At 34.2% G+C, this 19,970-nt stretch overlaps 8 protein-coding genes across 9 annotated transcripts; 4 read left to right on the top strand and 4 right to left on the bottom strand.

The window, feature by feature from the left end:
• The first annotated feature begins 218 nt into the window (after positions 1-218).
• On the top strand, positions 219-742 carry LOC120775463 (translation machinery-associated protein 7 homolog). The gene is made up of 2 exons (XM_040105650.1): positions 219-316; positions 409-742. The coding sequence occupies exon 2, from the start codon at positions 424-426 to the stop codon at positions 616-618; it is 195 nt and encodes a 64-aa protein (XP_039961584.1). The 5' UTR covers positions 219-316; positions 409-423; the 3' UTR covers positions 619-742.
• Positions 708-2,687, bottom strand: LOC120775462 (ribokinase). Of its 2 annotated transcripts, none has more exons than XM_040105649.1 (6): positions 2,525-2,687; positions 1,830-1,962; positions 1,680-1,769; positions 1,493-1,621; positions 1,224-1,420; positions 708-1,148 (listed from the first exon to the last, which is right to left on the bottom strand). In XM_040105649.1, the coding sequence occupies exons 2-6, from the start codon at positions 1,908-1,910 to the stop codon at positions 800-802; spliced, it is 846 nt and encodes a 281-aa protein (XP_039961583.1). In that variant the 5' UTR covers positions 1,911-1,962; positions 2,525-2,687; the 3' UTR covers positions 708-799. The 2 variants fall into 2 exon arrangements, with proteins under 2 accessions (XP_039961583.1, XP_039961582.1); XM_040105648.1 differs by lacking the exon at positions 2,525-2,687 and adding an exon at positions 2,025-2,461.
• A 4,477-nt stretch (positions 2,688-7,164) lies between these two features.
• LOC120773759 (bromodomain adjacent to zinc finger domain protein 2B) lies at positions 7,165-11,993 on the bottom strand. Its single transcript, XM_040102833.1, has 2 exons — positions 11,400-11,993; positions 7,165-10,960 (listed from the first exon to the last, which is right to left on the bottom strand). Exon 2 carries the CDS (start codon positions 10,937-10,939, stop codon positions 8,345-8,347), a length of 2,595 nt encoding a protein of 864 aa, XP_039958767.1. The 5' UTR covers positions 10,940-10,960; positions 11,400-11,993; the 3' UTR covers positions 7,165-8,344.
• Positions 11,994-12,194: 201 nt separating this feature from the next.
• On the top strand, positions 12,195-13,377 carry LOC120773760 (26S proteasome non-ATPase regulatory subunit 8). The gene is made up of 4 exons (XM_040102834.1): positions 12,195-12,393; positions 12,474-12,649; positions 12,715-12,922; positions 13,010-13,377. The coding sequence occupies exons 1-4, from the start codon at positions 12,286-12,288 to the stop codon at positions 13,313-13,315; spliced, it is 798 nt and encodes a 265-aa protein (XP_039958768.1). The 5' UTR covers positions 12,195-12,285; the 3' UTR covers positions 13,316-13,377.
• Positions 13,375-13,846, bottom strand: LOC120773761. Its single transcript, XM_040102835.1, has one exon. It carries the CDS (start codon positions 13,753-13,755, stop codon positions 13,453-13,455), a length of 303 nt encoding a protein of 100 aa, XP_039958769.1. The 5' UTR covers positions 13,756-13,846; the 3' UTR covers positions 13,375-13,452.
• Positions 13,847-13,964: 118 nt separating this feature from the next.
• Positions 13,965-14,623, bottom strand: LOC120774895 (uncharacterized protein C1orf131). Its single transcript, XM_040104762.1, has one exon. It carries the CDS (start codon positions 14,543-14,545, stop codon positions 14,000-14,002), a length of 546 nt encoding a protein of 181 aa, XP_039960696.1. The 5' UTR covers positions 14,546-14,623; the 3' UTR covers positions 13,965-13,999.
• A 280-nt stretch (positions 14,624-14,903) lies between these two features.
• Positions 14,904-17,142, top strand: LOC120775590 (nucleolar complex protein 4 homolog A). The gene is made up of 6 exons (XM_040105826.1): positions 14,904-15,196; positions 15,289-15,406; positions 15,493-16,146; positions 16,201-16,536; positions 16,594-16,787; positions 16,854-17,142. The coding sequence occupies exons 1-6, from the start codon at positions 15,047-15,049 to the stop codon at positions 16,968-16,970; spliced, it is 1,569 nt and encodes a 522-aa protein (XP_039961760.1). The 5' UTR covers positions 14,904-15,046; the 3' UTR covers positions 16,971-17,142.
• A 417-nt stretch (positions 17,143-17,559) lies between these two features.
• Positions 17,560-18,920, top strand: LOC120775752 (nuclear speckle splicing regulatory protein 1). The gene is made up of 2 exons (XM_040106080.1): positions 17,560-17,595; positions 17,653-18,920. Exons 1-2 carry the CDS (start codon positions 17,585-17,587, stop codon positions 18,791-18,793), a joined length of 1,152 nt encoding a protein of 383 aa, XP_039962014.1. The 5' UTR covers positions 17,560-17,584; the 3' UTR covers positions 18,794-18,920.
• The last annotated feature ends 1,050 nt before the right edge of the window (positions 18,921-19,970 follow it).

Here is a 19,970-nt window from a genome sequence, read left to right as displayed (position 1 = left end):
GCTTATCTTTAGGGAATTTAAGGTTTACAGACGTATTTTCCATGACATGCAGGCAGTGTGGCCGAACAAATGGAAGTATGTACTATGCCACTGAAGTGTTTATACAAAAAATCGAACCTTTATATGGTTAGAGTATATCTCGAAACATATCGCCATCATTCGCAATCTGGCTTGAGATACTCTTAAACTTCGATTATGCAAAAATTCAAAGTCGATAAGAAATATTAATACACATCCACATTTGCCGATGAAACGTCAAAAGTCACAAGAAAAAGGCCAAATTGTATTGTTTCGTTAACGTGACTGCACGAGTTAGGTAAATTTAGATACATTTTTGGGCATACAATTCTTGTAAACGTGTGGCTAATATACTGAAAATCTAACATTCACATTTATACAAATTTTTAGTAAAATTGCAACAAAATGTCTGGTCGCGAAGGTGGTAAAAAGAAACCATTGAAGGCACCGAAAAAAGAAAGCAAGGAGATGGATGACGATGAAATTGCCTTCAAGCAAAAACAAAAGGAAGCACAGAAAGCGCTCGAGCAAGCGAAACAGCGTGCGTCACAAAAGGGTCCATTGGTGGGAGGTGGAATCAAGAAATCGGGAAAGAAATGATACTACCGCAGGCATATTTGTGAATCGATTAATGTTCATTACTACATAAATGTTGCACGTCTAACACAGATGCAAAACAAAAAAATATGTAAAATTGCCGAGTAAAAGCAGACTTTATTTAATAAATTTTTGTAAATAAAATAAGAAAACGTGTGTTAACATGCTGTGTTTGTACAACTGTTTATATCTCGTACCACGCAAATTCAGTCAGTTTAGTCACTTGCTCCAGTTTCGGAAAACTCGCTTGTGTACCCGGGTGTCTTACAGAGTACGCAGCGACTTGGTTAGCTGCGCCTATATGTTGGTGCCATGGAAATTCTGGATAATGCGCCATATAGTACGCTAATGCACCGATAAAAGCATCGCCAGCTCCAGTTGTATCGACAACGTCATTCACTTTAACTGCCGGTACATGTATAAACGTTTCTGGCTCTTCACGTCTAGCATAAACTGCACCCATTGCGCCTAATGTGATAATTACATTATTAGCGCCCATTTCTAGCAGATGTTCCATTGCAACTTTGGCTTGCCTAGAACCATAACAATAAAAATAATAATACTGTTTTAAATAGCACACTACTCTTGAAATAAATGTGCTTAATTACGTTAGAGTTGATATCTGTTCAGAGCCCGTTGTTATAGCTGCCTCCGTTTCATTTAGGCATAATATGGTAGCGGATTTTATTAAATCAACTGGTGTATCTTCCACTGCAGGCGCTGTATTAAGTATGGATATGCCGTTAAAAGCTCGCAAAGCTTCTAACGTCGCATCAAGTGGTGTCTCAAACTGACATATTAGTACCTTTAATACAAAAAGGAATACACAAATATTTTTTTAAAATTAAAAATTCATAATCATTGTATATTATCTTACTTTGGCCTTATCGAACAAGACTTTTGCTTGTTTGACATCATCTCCACTCAATAAATTGTTAGCTCCAACAACGATAACTATATGATTTTCTCCACTATCCGAGACACATATTTGCGCAATACCTGTCGTCTGTTATATTAAAATAAAATAGTACATTTTTAAGATAAGCTACATTTCAATAACTAACCTCGTTTTTGCATTGCTGGATAAAATCAACATTCACATTCTCTGACCGCAGTTGTTCTAAGTAATTGTCGCCCCACGTATCATCACCCAACTATAAAAAAAAATTTGATTATTTAATCTATTTGGTACATGTACTTTAGTTGTTTCGCACTTTTGCTACCATTGCTGTACTTGCACCAAGTCGAGCCGCCGCAACACATTGATTTGCACCTTTACCACCAAATCCTGTCATGAACTTGTGGCCATGTAGTGTCTCACCAGCTTTTGGTAGTCGGTTGGCGTATCTGTGAACAAATTTGGCAGAAATTGGTATTGTCACTAATATGTTTATATATTATGTATTTACGCGACAAAATCAACAATTGCTGAACCAAACACCACAACGTCCATTTTTTAATACTCTTATAAGTTTGTGGCCAAATAATATTTTTATTAAATTTTGGATTTTTTTCTCTTTTTCAAACTTCTGTTTTTAATTGTGTAAATATGTATGTAAACATATATTATTTGTCAGTATTTTCTCCTCAGATTTTTACAGTCTGACAGCTACAAATTCAAAGTGACTATTTTTAATGCGATTATCTCGTCGGTTCTCATTTATTTATTTGAAAACGGATGGTTTTCACATTATCGCAATTATATATGTACATATACGAACTGATAACAAAATTCAACACTTAATGCAACCATATTAACTACCTGCACCTATTAATTGAACACCTAAATTGGCACTCATACATATACATACATGTATGTACTTATAAGATAAAGATATTTTCAATTTGTAATTACTTCTAAGATAAATAAAACAAATTATTTATAAATTCATGTTAGCTACCAACATACAAGCTTAAACACCATCCTTTAATATTCTGACGCCTATGACCTTACTAATAGTGTTGCAATAAAAGATCACAAATGAGATAAGCACATTTTGTAAATGCATATTTTTAAATATGTATGCATACTATGTACATTAATTAATCTAACACACATTTGATCAATATTTACAAAATGAAATAGTATTATCACAAATATTTATATTATATTAATGTGTGTATAAAAAGTTTGAATGCTTTAACCTACATATGTATATGCAAAATCAATTGTTTTTGTTTTGGAGAGTATTTTAATGTTGATAGCGCAACAAAACTATCATAGTTAAACAATCTTTGTAGACATTGGAGGGCCTTAAGCACAGCTATTTTAAACAAAGTTTTGTAATAACACAATGCTCCTATGAGGAAAATTAAAATTCTTCAATCTATTTTGTTTAATATCGCAAGTGCATATGTAAGTATTTATACAAGTCTACATGACAATTCGATATTGTTTATTTTTATTAAAAAAAAAAGTAATAAATGTTCATACGCTAAACAAAATTACTTGGTATTGGATTCAGCAATATAAAACTATTCTTTTTACCTCAAATTATAGAAAATTAATAATAATTATTATATACTCATTTTATAATAGTTAAAGAAAAATAAATTTATATTAGATTTACCAACAGGAAATAAATATATAAATCTTCTGATATAGCATTTTTTTACAAATAGTAAAAAGTCACGTAATAATTTTTATAAAATTATAATTATTTATATACATAAGCGTTTTCAAATATTTACCTTCAGTTATAAAAGCTGATATATACACAGGTTTGCAATAAAGCAAAAAAATATTAATTAACATTTGAACTAAATCTTTATTTCGTAATCTCAAGTACGGGATAAAAAAATGTAATCCCACATCCCGGATTAAAAAATAAAAAAAAATAAAATTCCAACTATTGTATTGAGAAATATAAAAAATAAGAATTAAAAAAAGAAATTGTTTAATAATTAACATTCTTTCACATTTGCGTACTTAATAAATATATATAAATCTTAATTAAAAACAAGATGTTTCAAATTTTTAATCCTAAACATCTTGATTTAAAAATTAAAAATCTAACCCTAACATCGGGATAAAAAGATAAAATTCTAATTTTAAATCCCAACATTGAGATAAAAAAATTAAAATTTAATTTTTAATGCAAATTTTTTTATAAAAAATGTTTATATACATTATTAAAAAAATTCTTTAATTTTGTAGTATTTACCAAAAAAATTACCCAAGATATTTATGTAAAATAATAAAATTATTATTTATTATTAAAATTTTAACCAATCTTTTTCACATGATTTTCTATAAAACAAATATAAAAAGCACCGAAAAAAGTTAGTAATATTTTTATTTGTCTATTGTATTTATTTGTTTTTATTGTAATGTTTTATATATATCGCTCATTTGCTGCAAGACCGGCATAAATCAAAAAAATCGATTTGCCAGAAAACGCGTTAAAAGTTTTCAACTGACTCCAACCTTACACGGAAAACAGGAATCATATTCTCTTCTCAAGCGGAGCATATAAGAGGTATTCATATGAATTATTCACTCAACATGAAGTATGATATAACGAACAATTCTGCATCATTAACTCAAAAATCACGTTTTTTGATTTATGCCGGTCTTGCAGCAAATGAGCGATATATTGATTTATGCTTTCATCTATATAAACATTATGGCAGAAGTATCGGGTGATTTTTTAAGAGCTTGATAACTTTTTAAAAAAAAAAAACGCATAAAATTTGCAAAATCTCATCGGTTCTTTATTTGAAACGTTAGATTGGTTCATGACATTTACTTTTTGAAGATAATTTCATTTAAATGTTGACCGCGGCTGCGTCTTAGGTGGTCCATTCGGAAAGTCCAATTTTGGGCAACTTTTTCGAGCATTTCGGCCGGAATAGCCCGAATTTCTTCGGAAATGTTGTCTTCCAAAGCTGGAATAGTTGCTGGCTTATTTCTGTAGACTTTAGACTTGACGTAGCCCCACAAAAAATAGTATAAAGGCGTTAAATCGCATGATCTTGGTGGCCAACTTACGGGTCCATTTCTTGAGATGAATTGTTCTCCGAAGTTTTCCCTCAAAATGGCCATAGAATCGCGAGCTGTGTGGCATGTAGCGCCATCTTGTTGAAACCACATGTCAACCAAGTTCAGTTCTTCCATTTTTGGCAACAAAAAGTTTGTTAGCATCGAACGATAGCGATCGCCATTCACCGTAACGTTGCGTCCAACAGCATCTTTGAAAAAATACGGTCCAATGATTCCACCAGCGTACAAACCACACCAAACAGTGCATTTTTCGGGATGCATGGGCAGTTCTTGAACGGCTTCTGGTTGCTCTTCACCCCAAATGCGGCAATTTTGCTTATTTACGTAGCCATTCAACCAGAAATGAGCCTCACCGCTGAACAAAATTTGTCGATAAAAAAGCGGATTTTCTGCCAACTTTTCTAGGGCCCATTCACTGAAAATTCGACGTTGTGGCAGATCGTTCGGCTTCAGTTCTTGCACGAGCTGTATTTTATACGGTTTTACACCAAGATCTTCTTTACGCACTGTACGCATTCGTGTGGTTGGTTTAATGTCCAATAAAGTAAACTGAGTGCGAAACTTGGTCACAATCGCATTAATTGTTTGCTCACTTGGTCGATTATGTAGACCATAAATCGGACGTAAAGCGCGAAACACATTTCGAACCGAACACTGATTTTGGTAATAAAATTCAATGATTTGCAAGCGTTGCTCGTTAGTAAGTCTATTCATGATGAAATGTCAAAGCATACTGAGCATCTTTCTCTTTGACACCATGTCTGAAATCCCACGTGATCTGTCAAATACTAAGTTTGCGATTACATGAAGCAACTTTAGTTGCTAATTCTCGGGCGATTCTCTTTTGCTGTCGCCCATTACCTTCACACGAGCAACTTGTGTTGCGCAACTCTGCTCGAGTTTTTTTCTCATTCTCTTTCACTTTACTTTAACCCATTGTCTACTCTTTACTTTAACCCATTGTCGCTTCTTTTTCCTTATAGGTATTTGAGGCACTCTATCACATATATTAATCAGCTCTGTCAATTAAGAAATACATTTTATTTATTAAAACAAACATATATCACCCTTTTTACTATCGTCTAAATCAATTTGTATGGCTTCCTCCATACATTTCACAATATCTTTAATTAATTCGATTTTTTCGTCATACTCCATTTTCTAAAATATTTATATTATATTATGTATATTTGTATACATATTTGCAAATTACTTACCAAAAGATGAAATTAAATTTTTTAAATATATTCAAAATATTAATTTCAAAAAAATATACGCAAATGCAACTATGTACTATGAAAGAAAGAACACGAATGCCGAAAAACGTCGCAGCGAACTGCTACGAATAAGAACACAAAGCGAGTTGCTGAACACTGGAAACTCGGCGCGATTCCCCTCTCCTCGTCGCCCCCTCGCCAATAAACCAAGAGTTGCCGCAACAAAAGTTGCTTCGTGTGATAAGACTCTAATGCATGAAAATCCTAACCTCAAAAAAATCACCCGATACAATCAATAAAATTGTAGAGATCGTTCTACAGAAAGTAATAGAAGGTATCTCACATACCGTTGACGTGAGTATCCGATGCAGGACCTTGGTAAAACCTTTTTAATTTCACAAAATGTGAGCAAAAAATAATGCGGAATGGTAAAATATAAAGCAAAAGAAAGTGGATGAATAAGAGCAAATCGCAATGATATGATATTACTGTAAAATTATCCAGCACAATCTACTTGAAAGTTCTGCTAATCTAAAAACCGCAATGCAATAAGTTGAATTAATTCAATAAGACCACGCCCATTGGCATTTTAATAGAAAAAATATATAAAAATATATGGTATTATAAAATTCGGACTAATTCGTGCTATTTTGTAAGTTATCCTTTCATAATTAAAATTTGCAAATACTAATCCTTATTTCAAAAAACAGTATTGGTAAACGTTAAATAGTGGCTAAGCCCTTCTTAGGTCTAACAATATATATATATGCATTTAAATATACTTCATTAAAAATTTATTTTTATATAATTTTTAAAGTCATATTTATCCAATAAGTATTTTTTAAATACTATTAATAAAATAAATCTAATAAAAAATAGTAATTATAAAGAGTGTTAGGCAACACACACAGTGTTAATCAAATTATAATTTCTATTTTGAATATATTTTTTTAGCAAAAAAACAAATTGAAATTAAATAATAACTAAGACATGTACGCAATTCTGGGGAAATCTATTTTTTTTGTAATATTTTATACCATATGGGTATTGTGCTAATAAACTTTTGGAAATTTCAAAATTACCATGAGATGTATGAGACACTAGTCTTGTAGGACAACCAAATAAGCTCTCATAGGAAGTTCAAGTCCCTGTAATAGAATGTTTTATATCACCTACAGGCCGGGATACCTACAGGTATATAGTGAACCGATATTTGATTCAAACCCAAATATATATACCACTCTGTCGCCGAACGCACTCCTTCGGCGTTGCCACCCCGACGAAAACAATACAAAGCGTTGCCACTTCGTAAATGAAAAAGAAAAACAGTGTTTTTACTCAGATATTCTTTATTAGCAAAGTAAAGCGATTACATATTATGGGTATTTAATAGATGAAAGAAAAACAAAACTGGTCCTTTAAGGGGTCGCGAACCACTTCAGATATACCGATTTTGATACATGTACCATATATCTAAAATTTTTACAAATTGATATTTCCAATTTAAACAAATACATATTGTGCAATAGGTATGGCCTTTTCGAAAAATTCGCGTTGTTAATGAATTAAAACAAGTTCAGCAGTAGTTAAAAAAACAAACACTTCATACTTCACCTCCCTCTTCTTCTCTCTACCAAGCGATTTATAGGCATCAAAGTAAAACTTTTATATAAACATAAAAAATTGGTTTATTATACCAACCGCTTGATTTTTTCCGTGTAGAAATTTATAAATTAGATTTAAGTTGGCTACTAATGGCTATAATAAAATACTTAATCGTTACGTGACTAAAAATAATCATAATTATGTTAACAAATGTGAGATGTTTTCTTTTTTTTTCTTTTTTTACTACTACTGAAAGACTTTACAAATGTACTATGTAATATATGTAATAGCTACATATATCTATGTATACATCGTTATATTTTAACTTCTTTCTTCTTGGCAAAAAAATTCTTTTTAAATGAAATAAGTCAAGTTCATTGTGAAGTATTTGATTTTCAACACCTACGCACTAGTGTTTTGTAATTAAAAAGTTCAACGAACTTTTTAATAAGTTTTTATAAATATGGATCCAGACTTTACTATAATCCTATGCAAGTTATAGTTTGTACATACACAAATTCATATACTATATAATATATACCGTTGCAAATTATTTGAATTTGTTCCCTATATTAGGAGTTTAACCGTTGTATGCAATTAAATGTTATTCTGATATCCGCTTAAGAAGGTATTACAATGTACAATGATTTTGCAACGATATAAATAAAAACTGTGCACTCAAGTGATTGTTTAATATTACATGCCTAAGTAATTCAATTACAGTTTTTCGATTAATCAATTTGAAAATTCTTATCGAGATTTGCAATTTAAGCTATTTTGGTTTATAACTTAAATTTAAAAAAATATTTATATCGAACTAAAGTAGTTATAATGTGGTCCTGGGCGTACATAAAAATAGTTGCAATGATTTTTTGTTTGTGCCATAAATGTTTGGCAACATTGCCTATTGCATTGTATTTGTCGGCTCAACGAGCGAGCTTTGCAGTGTTAACGTGTCCACAATCTGAAGCAATATTTCGACATCTTTGTGTGTATTGATTGTGCTGGGTGCTCCAACCATTTTGACATTTTTGCCCTCGATATTTGTAAAGAATGTTTTGTTTTTGAATATGACAGCTCTATCGTAAGGAAGTCGCGATTTCGTACGATCATTAACTGAGCGTCGAAACATTACGCACGAAGGCTGGTATCGGCCACGATCGCTTTCCGAGATATTGTACTCTTTTAGATCGCCAGTATATGTGATCATGTTTGTTTTCGCTACCATTGATGGTGACAATTCGTGTAACGTCACTTTACTCTTCCAATCCTCTGATGGTAAGTTAATCCGAGCAGCCACGTTGGCTAGCTTAATAAGAGGTATTTCCAGTATATTTCTCGCGACTTTCGGCGTCACTTCTTCGGGTATGATGACATACCATGTTTCAAAACAAGTAATTTTCTTAATTATTTTATCACCTTGACGAGAGATCACAACTTTTTCCGGTGAGATTTTACGTTGCACAATATTTTTAGCCGGTTGTCGATTCAGGGCTGTTTGTGAGTTTTCCTTCAACGACGACGCAGTTTTCTTTTGTTGGTACGGTGTGCTGGCAGGAAGTTTATTTTTACCAACCTCAAATGATTCATCTGGATCATCGAAATCCTCATCTGGGTCCGCAGTCTCATTTGCATCTTCCTCCTCATCATCATCATCATCATCATCATCTTCCTCGTCGCCATCTAGAGAAAGCGGATAAATTTCGTCGTCTGCCGAATCCTCGAAATTTGCTATCATCGGCTTAACCGGTTGAGTTTTCTTCGCTACCATAGAATTGAGTATACGTGGAGCTGGTCTATCTGATGTAGCTTTATTGCGTAGACCGGAAGTATTTGCCGACGATGTTCTTTTAAGTAATGTATGATTGAGAATTTTCTGCGTGGGTTTTTTTGTTGTGGTCAATGGACTTTTCGAACGATTGGGATCGCTGGTTTTTTCGGCAAGCAAACCTTTACGGCGTCCAGGACCAAGTTTATATTCATTTACTTTAACTGGTTCCGGTGTCTCTTTCTCTGGATTTACACTTTCTTCAGGTTTTTGTGGTTTACCAGCCTTTGATATTAGCACATCACCTTTTTTGTTAATTATGTCATTGATGTTGACAATGGTAAAAGTTGGCATAGTTTCAAAATCATCATTATTCGAAGGAGGTGAATCCGTCAGTTTGTTTTCACCACTTTCTTCAGTTTTCTCTTCCTTAGGGGATTTTGTAATTTTTGGAGGAGCAGGTGAAGCACTGCGACGCTTTTCCACTGCCATTATTCTTGCATTTTGTGTCTTGCTATTTGATGTTATTAAAGTACGTGTTGTTGATGGTGTTAAAGCAGTACTATTATTGACATTACGCATATTTTGTAGATATTTACTTTGCTGCAATTTAATTGGTACATTATCACCATCAATAAGTGTACGTTTTTCTATAATTGTAGAATTGCGTTTGACTTGTTCATTTTCCAATGCATCACTTTTTATTTTCACAATTTTGTTTCCATTGAGTGTTTGATTACCCTTCCTTACTATCATACTTAGGTCATTGGAACTCGGAGTTTTACTCTCTCGAACCATTAACGATTTTGTTAACAATATACGCTTTCGAGCAATACCAGTAGATTCATTATCATTATCACTGCTACTACCTGCAGTCATAGATTCATTGTGCTTACGCTTAATCCCAATCGAAGTTTCAATTGACCTATTTACACTTGCTGCATATGTCTTTCGTAATAATTGAAGTTGTGATGAATGTGGTTTAAATACAGATGCAGACGTAGGCCGAGGAGTTGCAGGAGTACTTGTAGGGGTTGGTTGTATATTTTTTCGAGGTCGCCCCCGCTTTTTTACAGGTGTTTCGACAACTTTAGGTTCGTCTGAGAAATCGGAATCACTTTCTTTTTCTATTTCTTTGTACAGCTTATCTACTTCCTCATCATCGAAATCGTTGGCACCCAATTCGTCGCTGGAATCTTTATTGAAAAAATCATCCGAACTACTTGTGGATTTTTTCCGTTGTTTCTCTGGAACAATTGTTGGCCTTTTTACTGATGTTCCTGCAAGCGCTGACACATTTCTGATGATCTTTGGTGTAACCATATCCTCACTTGCATATTTCGGATTTGGTTTTATTGCTCTCCTTGAACGGCCCGCTGCTATTGTAGGTGGAGGAAGTTCGGGAACAACGGGTTTTGGTGTTGTGGTCTTATGACCTTTCAAAGGAGTTTTAAATTTGTCTTTCATTTCTTTGGCTTTGCCTAAATTTTGTGTTAAACTTGGAGTAGAAACACTTGGCGAATTTGATGTGGTTTTTTCTTCTGCAATAGGTCGCTTCTTAAGTGGTCCCTTGAATTTTTTTTCGTCAGAGTGTTGTTGAGCGTTTCCACGAGGGATTACACCACTACTTCTAGTTAATTTTAATGGAGGTGATGAAACTTTTTCCAACCGAACGACACAAGAACGCGTTTTCTTCGCCTCTACGACGTGAGCTTTTTTATCAACGCGCATCCTTATTTCACATGTAGTTTTCTGATGATCAAACAATGGAATATATTTTGATTGATTAACAAATTATTACTTTTCTATGAATGATATAGATATGCTACTATATGTCTACTGTTTATTTAGAAAAAAAATACAAAAATAAGTTATTTTTAACATAGTCTTTGCAATTCATCCCCTAATGATAGGGCGATAGGGCCGTGTGGCAACTCTTTAAACCTTTCCCCCGATTGTCAAATATTGGCGCGAATCGCACAAAAACTAATATAAAGCTATACCCAAAACATTTTTGGGAACTTAAATAAATTCTTTCCAAGTCTAACTTTGTTTTCGCTTTGAAATACTTCTGGCCATCATAAAAATGCCAGTTTATATTTTGCAATTCGCCCTACTGTACTTCGTGGCGTGTTTGAAAGAACATCTAGTAGCACATCTCATCAAATATTTGCATTTATTACATGCTTACTTTTATTCTTAGCTGCCAATTGTCCAGATATATATATCAAATGCAAAAAAACAATTATGGTAACTGTTCATTAATATAAAGCGAAGACCAAATTATTAATTACTGAGAACACAAAGTTCCAATAGGAGAAAATGTTGACTTTTACTGCACACTCTAAATGAACGAACACGATACGCTACCGCGTCCAAGTGGTAACGTAAGTTTCTGCGATTTTTCACTCAACTATATATCTAATTAATTTGTAGTTTATTTTTACAGAAACGTAAGGGCACAACTCCAAATATTATATATTTCTTCTTAAATTGGTAGTATTAGTTAACCAACAACGCTATATGACATTTCGATGTAAAGAAACGCAGTCACAACGATATTTTCACAACACTAATTTCACTTTACGAACTTGGCGTGCGTGAAAGGGACATAACGAGATAACATTGAACTGTAAAAATGGCGCCTTTTTGACATTTACTTGCCCGCGTTACGTAAGAGCAAAAGAGATCAACCGTTTTCGCTGAATAATAGTTGGAGAGTTGCATTTGTAGAAAATGGCGGCCATCTAATTTTAACAATGCAAATTCTAAACTGATATATTGGTTGTATATTGTTTAATAGAAAGGGCAAAACTAATTCTAAATAAATCCAACAGCCTTTTGTTAAACAGAATCATGACGAATAGGTCCATACGAGAGTACTAAGCCCATTGTAAATCCAATTGATTTGTTGTAATAGATTTTGGAGGCTACGTATGTCAACTCAAAGGATGGGATGAAAACTCTACACTGTCATAAATGACAACACAAAAAGAGGGATAGAAAAACAATTGGCTGAATTTTAGCGTATCATTCTATAAAGTTATCATTCTCACATCCGAAAGAAAACTTAAAAAATGGCAAATTTGAGTGGAATTGAGACTTTGTATAAAGAGTTAAAAACCGAATGGTCCAAAAAACCTCAAAATCTAAAGAAATGTGGACAATTGTTGGATGTTTTAAAGGTATTTTATATCTCATATAACCTCACAATGCCTGTTACATTTTGCAAATTCACCTACTTTGTTTTTATGGATAATGTAAGGTCGAACTAACCAAATTGGCTTTCCTGCCCACTGGCGATACGAAAACAAGCAAAAATGAAATGGTCTTAGCTCGTGATGTTCTCGAAATTGCCGTGGAATACAGCGTCGCAAATAAGGACATACCGGCATATGAAAGATACATGTCCCAACTAAAATGCTATTATTATGACTACAAGTATGTATAAATCGTATGTGCTTAAGGGTTTATTAAAAAAATTCTAATATACTGTACATTTTTAGGCAAAAAATTGGAGAGTCCGAAAATATGTACAAATTATTGGGAATAAATCTGCTTTATTTGCTGTCTGTAAATCGAGTTTCCGAATTTCACACAGAATTGGAGTTGTTATCGGCCGACACTATCCAAAATAACAAATATATTCGTCCTATATTGGCATTGGAACAGTACATAATGGAAGGACGCTATAATAAAATTTTCCAAGCAAAGGTAGTCAACCATAAAAATAAATACTTTTTTTGTATTAGGGTAAGTAATAACTTTTTAAATGCAATCCATATTTTTCACTGTTTATAGAGTTCAGCGCCTTCGGAAATATATAACCACTTCATGGATATTCTACTTAACACCGTACGTGATGAAATCGGGGCTTGTATAGAAAAATCTTATGAAAAGATATCTGCTAAAGAAGCAGCGAAACGGTTGAATCTCAATTCTCTTGAGGAGGTCAAAACTTTTGGCCAAAAACGGAATTGGAATTTGGGACCTGATGGAATTTACAATTTTGTGGAAAAAACTGCCAAGCCCAAAGAAGTATTACCATCAGTTGAGTTGGCAGAGCAAGCTATTTTTTATGCTCGCGAATTAGAAATGATTGTTTAATTGTAATTAATATAAAAGTAGTTTGTACTAATCTGGGAAATAAATATAATAACTTGCTATAATTGTGGTATTATTTATTTTGATTATTAATATTAGTTATTTTTCTCACACTGTTCTATTCAAATTTATTTTGCTGATTACTTTCGATGTGCGGAAGGTTGTGGTAAGCGATATTTGGCTATTTCCACCTCTGCTTCGGCGTAACTGAAGCGGTTGAAGGAATAGTATTCCGGGACTTTATATTCACCAGTCGGAGAAGCACCGGGACCGAGTGGACCGGAAGCTGGTTTGACGATGTTGCTGCTTAGTCCTGGCACATTGGTATTAACACCATCACTACCACCTGGTCCTTTTGGAGGTTTTACTCCAGCCATATCCTGTGCTGCTTGGTTGTAGCCTCGACGTACAATAGTACTCAATGAACGCGTTCGGTGGAACATATTTAATATTTACTATTAATTTTTGCGAACCAGAAAACAATCTCACTTTGCCCCTGCGAATCACGTAATCACAGCTGATAAATGACAGAATGAACACAGTGATGCAAATAATATTCGATTGTTTATCGGATATTTAAAATCGATGAAATTAATTTTAATATATATATATTATTTGATTTTATTATGATTTACATATGTATTATCTTAGATAAAATTATACATATACACATTAATGTAGTAAATTTTATTTTCTTTTCTTCAGTTTTGGTTTCACAACTCCATAATTTTGGTCTATTGCTGTTACAGGTGCACGTTTCTTTTGTTGTTTCTCCAACTTGGTTTTACTGCGACACTTAACAGACGCCGCGCCGGTCTGGTTTTTGCCTAACTGATGGAATTTCTTTCTTTGCTCACGTATATCTTTCAAACGTTTGCGTTCATCCAATAAGTCCTTGTAATTTTTATATGGTTTCTTGGGTGCCTTTCCTCCCATCTTCATGAGCTGGAACATTTCCATTTTCTTCTTGTTTTTGGGTATGCGTTGATTATTCATGGCAAAACGAAGAACTTCATTTCGTGCTTTCTTAATGTCGAACTCTTCTGTTTCATCTTTAGAGTTATTTATTTTGGAGTCATCTTTCTCTAACTTTCTGTTGTGTTCCTTTACATCTTCATTTGATTTATCAGGATCTTCAAATACCATAGCCTCAAAATTACTGGGCTGTTTTTTTCGTTGCAGCGCTAAAGCGGCTCGCGTTGGAACTGGCTTGAAATCTGTAACTATGTCCATTATTCTTCCAGTAGTACTCCTTGTTTGTTTACCTTTGTATTGTGATTGTTGTTTTCTTCACTCAGTACACGGTAAAACGTGTTGATCACATTTTGTAGTTGCCAGTTAATAAAAGACATATTAAAACTGAACTATTATTTAAAATCTGTAATTAGATCAAGATAAATAATAAAAAAATGTACCTTTAATTTAAATGTTCATAATTAAGTGTTCAAAGAATTACAAGCTTCGAAAAGACGTTGTATTTTTAAGAAGTAAAACCAAATCTAAGAACATTGGCAACACATTTTTATGAAATTGTTGTCGTACTACACATTGTCCATGATTATTACTTTATCTCTGATTTTTACTTTTTTCTCACTTTTACTAATCAAACACGATTTTGTTTTGCAGATTATTACATTAAAAAACAAATTACTATTTAATTAAATTCGCAAACTGAGAAACGTTTTATTACACAAACTTAAAACTACTTTATTTGTTGACACTTACTTGCGTAAAATGGCTACGGCTGCAGGTTCAGCCGCATCACTTGCTAATCCCGGAGCTATACGTAGCCAAATATCGAAGGAGTTGCGTGCAAAGGCTAACGATTTCCTTAATTCACGACGCAATGCTAACAATCTTTTGGATATCATTGCACACTTTCAGGTATATATATTTTCATGTACCCTTCGCCATAGTTGAAAAACATAAATATATTTTGGAATTTTTCGTATTAATTAAAATGCATTATTGTCCAGCATTGCGTAAAAGAAAAGCAATCTATTACTGCTGCTGTGTTAACCTTGGAGGTTGTGTTCGTGGAAGTTTTAAAGCGCCGAGAAATGTGTATAGCGGGTGTGCCTCTGAAACCGAAAGGTAATTTCGTATATACATTAATCACATATATGTATATGTTTGTATATATTTTACAAAAACATTTAATTCTTATTTTGTGCCTACAGATGAAAGTGCAGATACCAAATACCGCGAATGGCTGCGACAACGTTACGAGGAAGCAATGAGTTTAATACTTAGCTCTTTTGAAAGTGAAAAACCCGCAGAAGCGGCACAAGCCTTGGTATCAAGCATGAAGTTATTGGCAGCAGAAGGCAAACATCCCTTAGATAAGTGCGATGAACCTTGTAAATTTCCGAAGCAACGTCTACGTAGTATTTTACAGAAGCTAGTATCAGGAACGAAATCACAAAGCACTCTGCTTCAGCGTTTCAAAGAGTATTCCGAATATTTGGATGTGGTGTTCTACAGTTGGAAATTAATGCAGCAACTAGCTACACGGGCTGCCTTTGCTAATGACGTTTTTGCATGTAATTATTTGGAACTTATAAATGTTTTGCCTGTGACCAAAGACCTGCACGACCAACAAAAACTGTTGTGCATAACGCAATCCAGCGGAGAATCTTCACAACCCGAATGTTTTGACTACGCGCCAGTGAAAAAATGTATTAACAAAGTATGGATGTGCCTAATGCAATGGACCGACGGTATACAGGAGCCTGTACATAGACAAATGCTCATAATATTGTTGGAGCGAGTTTTGCCACACTTGGAAAAACCTATATTATTAACAGATTTTCTAATGGACTCACTTGATTGCGGTAAAAATATTTTATTTTCTGATAGTAAAAAATATCATCACCTTTATATTTTAGGCGGTCCCGTTAGCTTACTTGCACTGCAAGGCATTTTCACTCTGATACAGAAGCATAATATTACGTATCCAAATATTTATGAAAAGCTGTATTCTATGTTTGAACCAGAAATTTTCCATACCAAATTTAAGGCACGTCTGTTTTATCTGGCGGACATTTTCTTAAGCTCAACACATTTGCCTGAAAATTTAGTAGCCGCATTTGTTAAACGTCTGGCACGATTAAGTCTAATCGCACCGCCACAAGATTCTATAATTATTTTACATTTTATTGGCAATTTGATATTACGTCATGCCGGTTTAAAACGGCTTATTTGCGCTCAGGCAGCAATTGAAGGTAAGCCAAATTTGTTTAAAAATGTTTACTGTGTTCATATTTCATTTAAACTCCTAGTTTCGCGCGACCCCTTCATCATGGAGGAACGCGATCCAACAAAGTCAAATGCGTTAGATAGTTCATTATGGGAAGTGGTATCCTTACAGAGGCATGCTATCCCAGCAGTGGCGAATGCGGCACGTTTTATATCCCAACCTTTACCAACTACAGAGTGGGATTTGTCTTCCGTATTAGAATTGAAAGAAGACGACGTAAGTAAATTTTGGATGAATTTGCATATCATAATGATAAAGTTTTTGATTGCTTTATGTTTTTAGATTTTTGATCAGGAGATTGCTAAAAAGAGCAAACAGTATGCTTTAGCTTTTGAACGACCACAGTCTTTATATTTACCACATGATGACAAAGTGAAACAATACTGGAAACTATTCTAAATATTACATAATTAAGTATATGTATATATCTAGATGTGCTGCATTTTAAACTGCGGTTGTGGTAGCCTGTAGCGGAGCTGCCTTCTTTGATGAGGAGATAATTTTCTTTACATTGTGAACTTGTTTTAGGATTTGACATTAAATACACTAGAATTCGTCAGTATATTTAAATCAATTTAGTTGTGTTTATACATAATAATAAGTGTAATAAAAAGGCTATATATTGTTCAAAATAAAACTTGTTCGTATAAGATTCAGCGTTGAAATTACAGTTGAACTTCCATAACTCGAAGTTCTCCATGACTCGAACTCTTGAGTTGGCAATAGAAATCAAATTTCATACAAATTTCCATCCAGAACCCGATTTTTTGGTGAATTATGGTGTTTCGAATTAGGGAAGTTCAGCTGTACAATTGGCCCGACGGGTATCATAGAAAGATTGAAAGCTTACCAAACTCCAGTTGTATCGAACTTTTTTTACATGTCAGTAATAGATTTTTTATGCATTCGCCTATAAATTACAATTCGATAACAATACATTAGATATTTACAACATATGTAAATATCGATAATGTCTTCCCTTTACCATCTCTAGGTGAGTTTTATTTTGCAAAATGTCAAAACAGTAAGTGGAAGTAAAATCAAGTATTATTGTGCATTTAATTTTTTTTAATATTTGTAGATATGGTCTCATCATTCCTGGACAACAGAAGAAACAAGATGAGTCGTCAACAGCTGCTCGGCCAATATCTAAGCCATCTATATTTGATGAAAGCTCCTCGGACGACGAAAGTAGACCACAATTTAAACCGCGCACAAGTATAGTACAGGGACCTAGTTTGATGGAGCGGAGAATTGCACGTACAATGCAAGAGAAGGCATTAAAGGAAGATCCCACGGTTTTCCAATATGATGAACTTTATGACGAAATGGAAAATAAGAGAGAACAGGAACAAGAAGTTAAAAGCAAAGAACCGAAGAAGCCCAAATATATTGGTCGCTTAATGGAGTTTGCTGAACGTCGTAAGTTGGAAAACGAACTGAGGGTGGAGAGGCAAGTCCAAAAAGAACGTGAACAGGAGGGTGAGGAATTCAAAGACAAAGAAAGTTTTGTAACCTCTACTTATCGAAAGAAGTTGGAAGAGATGAGAAAACTGCAGGAGCAAGAAAAACGCGATGAGTACCTAGAAGCAATAGGGGATGTGACAAAGCAGAAAGATTTAGATGGATTTTATCGGCATTTATTTGAACAGAAAACAGGTTCAACAAAAGAGGTTAAGAAACCGGATCTACTCGTTGTTACATCTGCAGGAGATGAAGATGATATAGCATATAAACCAATAAAGTCTGGCAAAGTACCACAACAACGAACCTACCGTAAGCGCCGTGCTTCCGATGAGATGGAAGAGGATGACGGAGAAAATGCAGAAAACGAGAGTAAAAAGGTGCATTTATCAAATAATATAGATGCAGATTCGGACTTTAGTATTGATTCATCATCTGATGATGAAGAGACCTCTAAAGAAGCTGTAGGAGATAAAATGGTTGATAAGACCAAAGGATTAATGGCGAACAATAGTGCAACCACAACTGCTATAAATTTGGATGCAATAAAGAAAGAAAAACCTGACGAAAAGATCGAAGAGAACGATTCAAAAACTGAGAAACTTGCCCCAATAGTATCAAGCGAAAGTGATTTGGTCGATGTAAAACCCAAGGTTAAAATAGATAAGAGTGCGATATGGAAGAAACGTACTGTTGGGGAAGTTTATGAAGCGGCCGTTCAACGTTATTATGAACGACGGGCAGCAAGGAGGGCATAAATCGATTATGTAGAAAAGAGTAATAGTTAAGATTTAATCAGTTATTTAAGATTTATAAGTTAACTACAATAAATAGATTAAGCTCCGTATGCATTAAAAGAAGAATGTGTAACTACATACAGATACATACACTTTGTTTCATTGCTATAACGATATTGTATTTCTGCGAAATACTGAAAAAATGTGTTCCCATTCCAAAGACGAATGATGTTATTTTAAAGCTCTATGATAACTCTAACAATTCTATAAAAAAAAAGCTTAGTAATTGTATTACTTCTACGATAATCCTCGTAATCCTTTCTTACCAGAAATCCCCATATGTTCTCAATAGGACTTACATCAGTTGGTCATTCCAAAAGATCGATATAATTATGTTGAAGCCACGTTTTCGTTGCTCTGTCCGTATGGATTCTGGCATTGTCTTGTTGAAAAGAGAAAGATTCTTAAGAATTATCTACGACCTCAAAGTTATGACTGTCAGCAGTGAGGCGTGAACCAACTCGAATGCAATGATGACAAATCGATATCCCGATTCAAGTACATTTAATACGAATCCACCTGATCATACTCACTTCTTCTTCAATCGTTCTTCCTTTCCGTTATTTGATGCCACTTCGAGATTCAATGTGTAGCCAGATCGTTCTCCACGTTTTCGGGTTGTGCGTCAAATCGAACAGTTCGTTGGTAAAATTTCGACAGTTATGGTGACACCTTGGTTGTTTGTTACCGCAAGCGAAGTGTAGTTGTCTGATTTGGATTCGTTGATGTACATACATATGTATGTATATTAATATCCACTCTAGTTTGTACTCTTCTATTGCTTCATTGACTAGCTAGATATAAAGGGTTTGTCCGGAAAGTAATAGGACTGATTTCTTCCGCCCCGACTGTAATTCGGGGCGTGCGCGCATCGACTGGATTCGGTAGAGGGTGTTCATAGCTAACGAACGAGCGGCTGGTCAGTTGTCACCGATGACCTGGAGAGTTAGAACAAACATTTTCGTGTGACGTGTTTCCGTGAGTGGTGCAAGCCGGAAATGCACCGTTCGTTCGTCAGAGGTCCGCGATTAAATTCTGTGTGAAACTCGGTAAATCTGCGACAGAGACGTTTAATACAAGCACAATCAAGCAGGCTTACTCAGATGTTGCTTTAGCAAGAAGTGGTGTGGTGCCAGAT

This window comes from Bactrocera tryoni, chromosome 4 (assembly GCF_016617805.1).
Source record: "Bactrocera tryoni isolate S06 chromosome 4, CSIRO_BtryS06_freeze2, whole genome shotgun sequence".
NCBI lineage: Eukaryota > Metazoa > Arthropoda > Insecta > Diptera > Tephritidae > Bactrocera > Bactrocera tryoni.
The sequence above is the reverse complement of the archived record's forward strand: the minus strand, read 5'-3'. Positions and strand labels throughout refer to the sequence as shown.

What these genes read in the sequence shown, in the direction of transcription:
- LOC120773759 (XM_040102833.1), bottom strand. Translation starts at nt 10,939, where the DNA reads ATGCGCGTTGATAAAAAAGCTCACGTCGTAGAGGCGAAGAAAACGCGT.
- LOC120774895 (XM_040104762.1), bottom strand. Translation starts at nt 14,545, where the DNA reads ATGGACATAGTTACAGATTTCAAGCCAGTTCCAACGCGAGCCGCTTTA.
- LOC120773761 (XM_040102835.1), bottom strand. Translation starts at nt 13,755, where the DNA reads ATGTTCCACCGAACGCGTTCATTGAGTACTATTGTACGTCGAGGCTAC.
- LOC120775463 (XM_040105650.1), top strand. Translation starts at nt 424, where the DNA reads ATGTCTGGTCGCGAAGGTGGTAAAAAGAAACCATTGAAGGCACCGAAA.
- LOC120775462 (XM_040105648.1), bottom strand. Translation starts at nt 2,068, where the DNA reads ATGGACGTTGTGGTGTTTGGTTCAGCAATTGTTGATTTTGTCGC. An exon ending in GCAATTGTTGATTTTGTCGC is followed by an intron (nt 1,963 to 2,024) that starts GTAAATACATAA and finishes ATTTGTTCACAG; the next exon opens with ATACGCCAACCGACTACCAA. An exon ending in GTACAGCAATGGTAGCAAAA is followed by an intron (nt 1,770 to 1,829) that starts GTGCGAAACAAC and finishes TTTTTTTTATAG; the next exon opens with TTGGGTGATGATACGTGGGG.
- LOC120775590 (XM_040105826.1), top strand. Translation starts at nt 15,047, where the DNA reads ATGGCTACGGCTGCAGGTTCAGCCGCATCACTTGCTAATCCCGGAGCT. An exon ending in TGTGCCTCTGAAACCGAAAG is followed by an intron (nt 15,407 to 15,492) that starts GTAATTTCGTAT and finishes TTGTGCCTACAG; the next exon opens with ATGAAAGTGCAGATACCAAA. An exon ending in AATGGACTCACTTGATTGCG is followed by an intron (nt 16,147 to 16,200) that starts GTAAAAATATTT and finishes TTTATATTTTAG; the next exon opens with GCGGTCCCGTTAGCTTACTT.
- LOC120773760 (XM_040102834.1), top strand. Translation starts at nt 12,286, where the DNA reads ATGGCAAATTTGAGTGGAATTGAGACTTTGTATAAAGAGTTAAAAACC. An exon ending in AATTGTTGGATGTTTTAAAG is followed by an intron (nt 12,394 to 12,473) that starts GTATTTTATATC and finishes GGATAATGTAAG; the next exon opens with GTCGAACTAACCAAATTGGC. An exon ending in ATAAAATTTTCCAAGCAAAG is followed by an intron (nt 12,923 to 13,009) that starts GTAGTCAACCAT and finishes CACTGTTTATAG; the next exon opens with AGTTCAGCGCCTTCGGAAAT.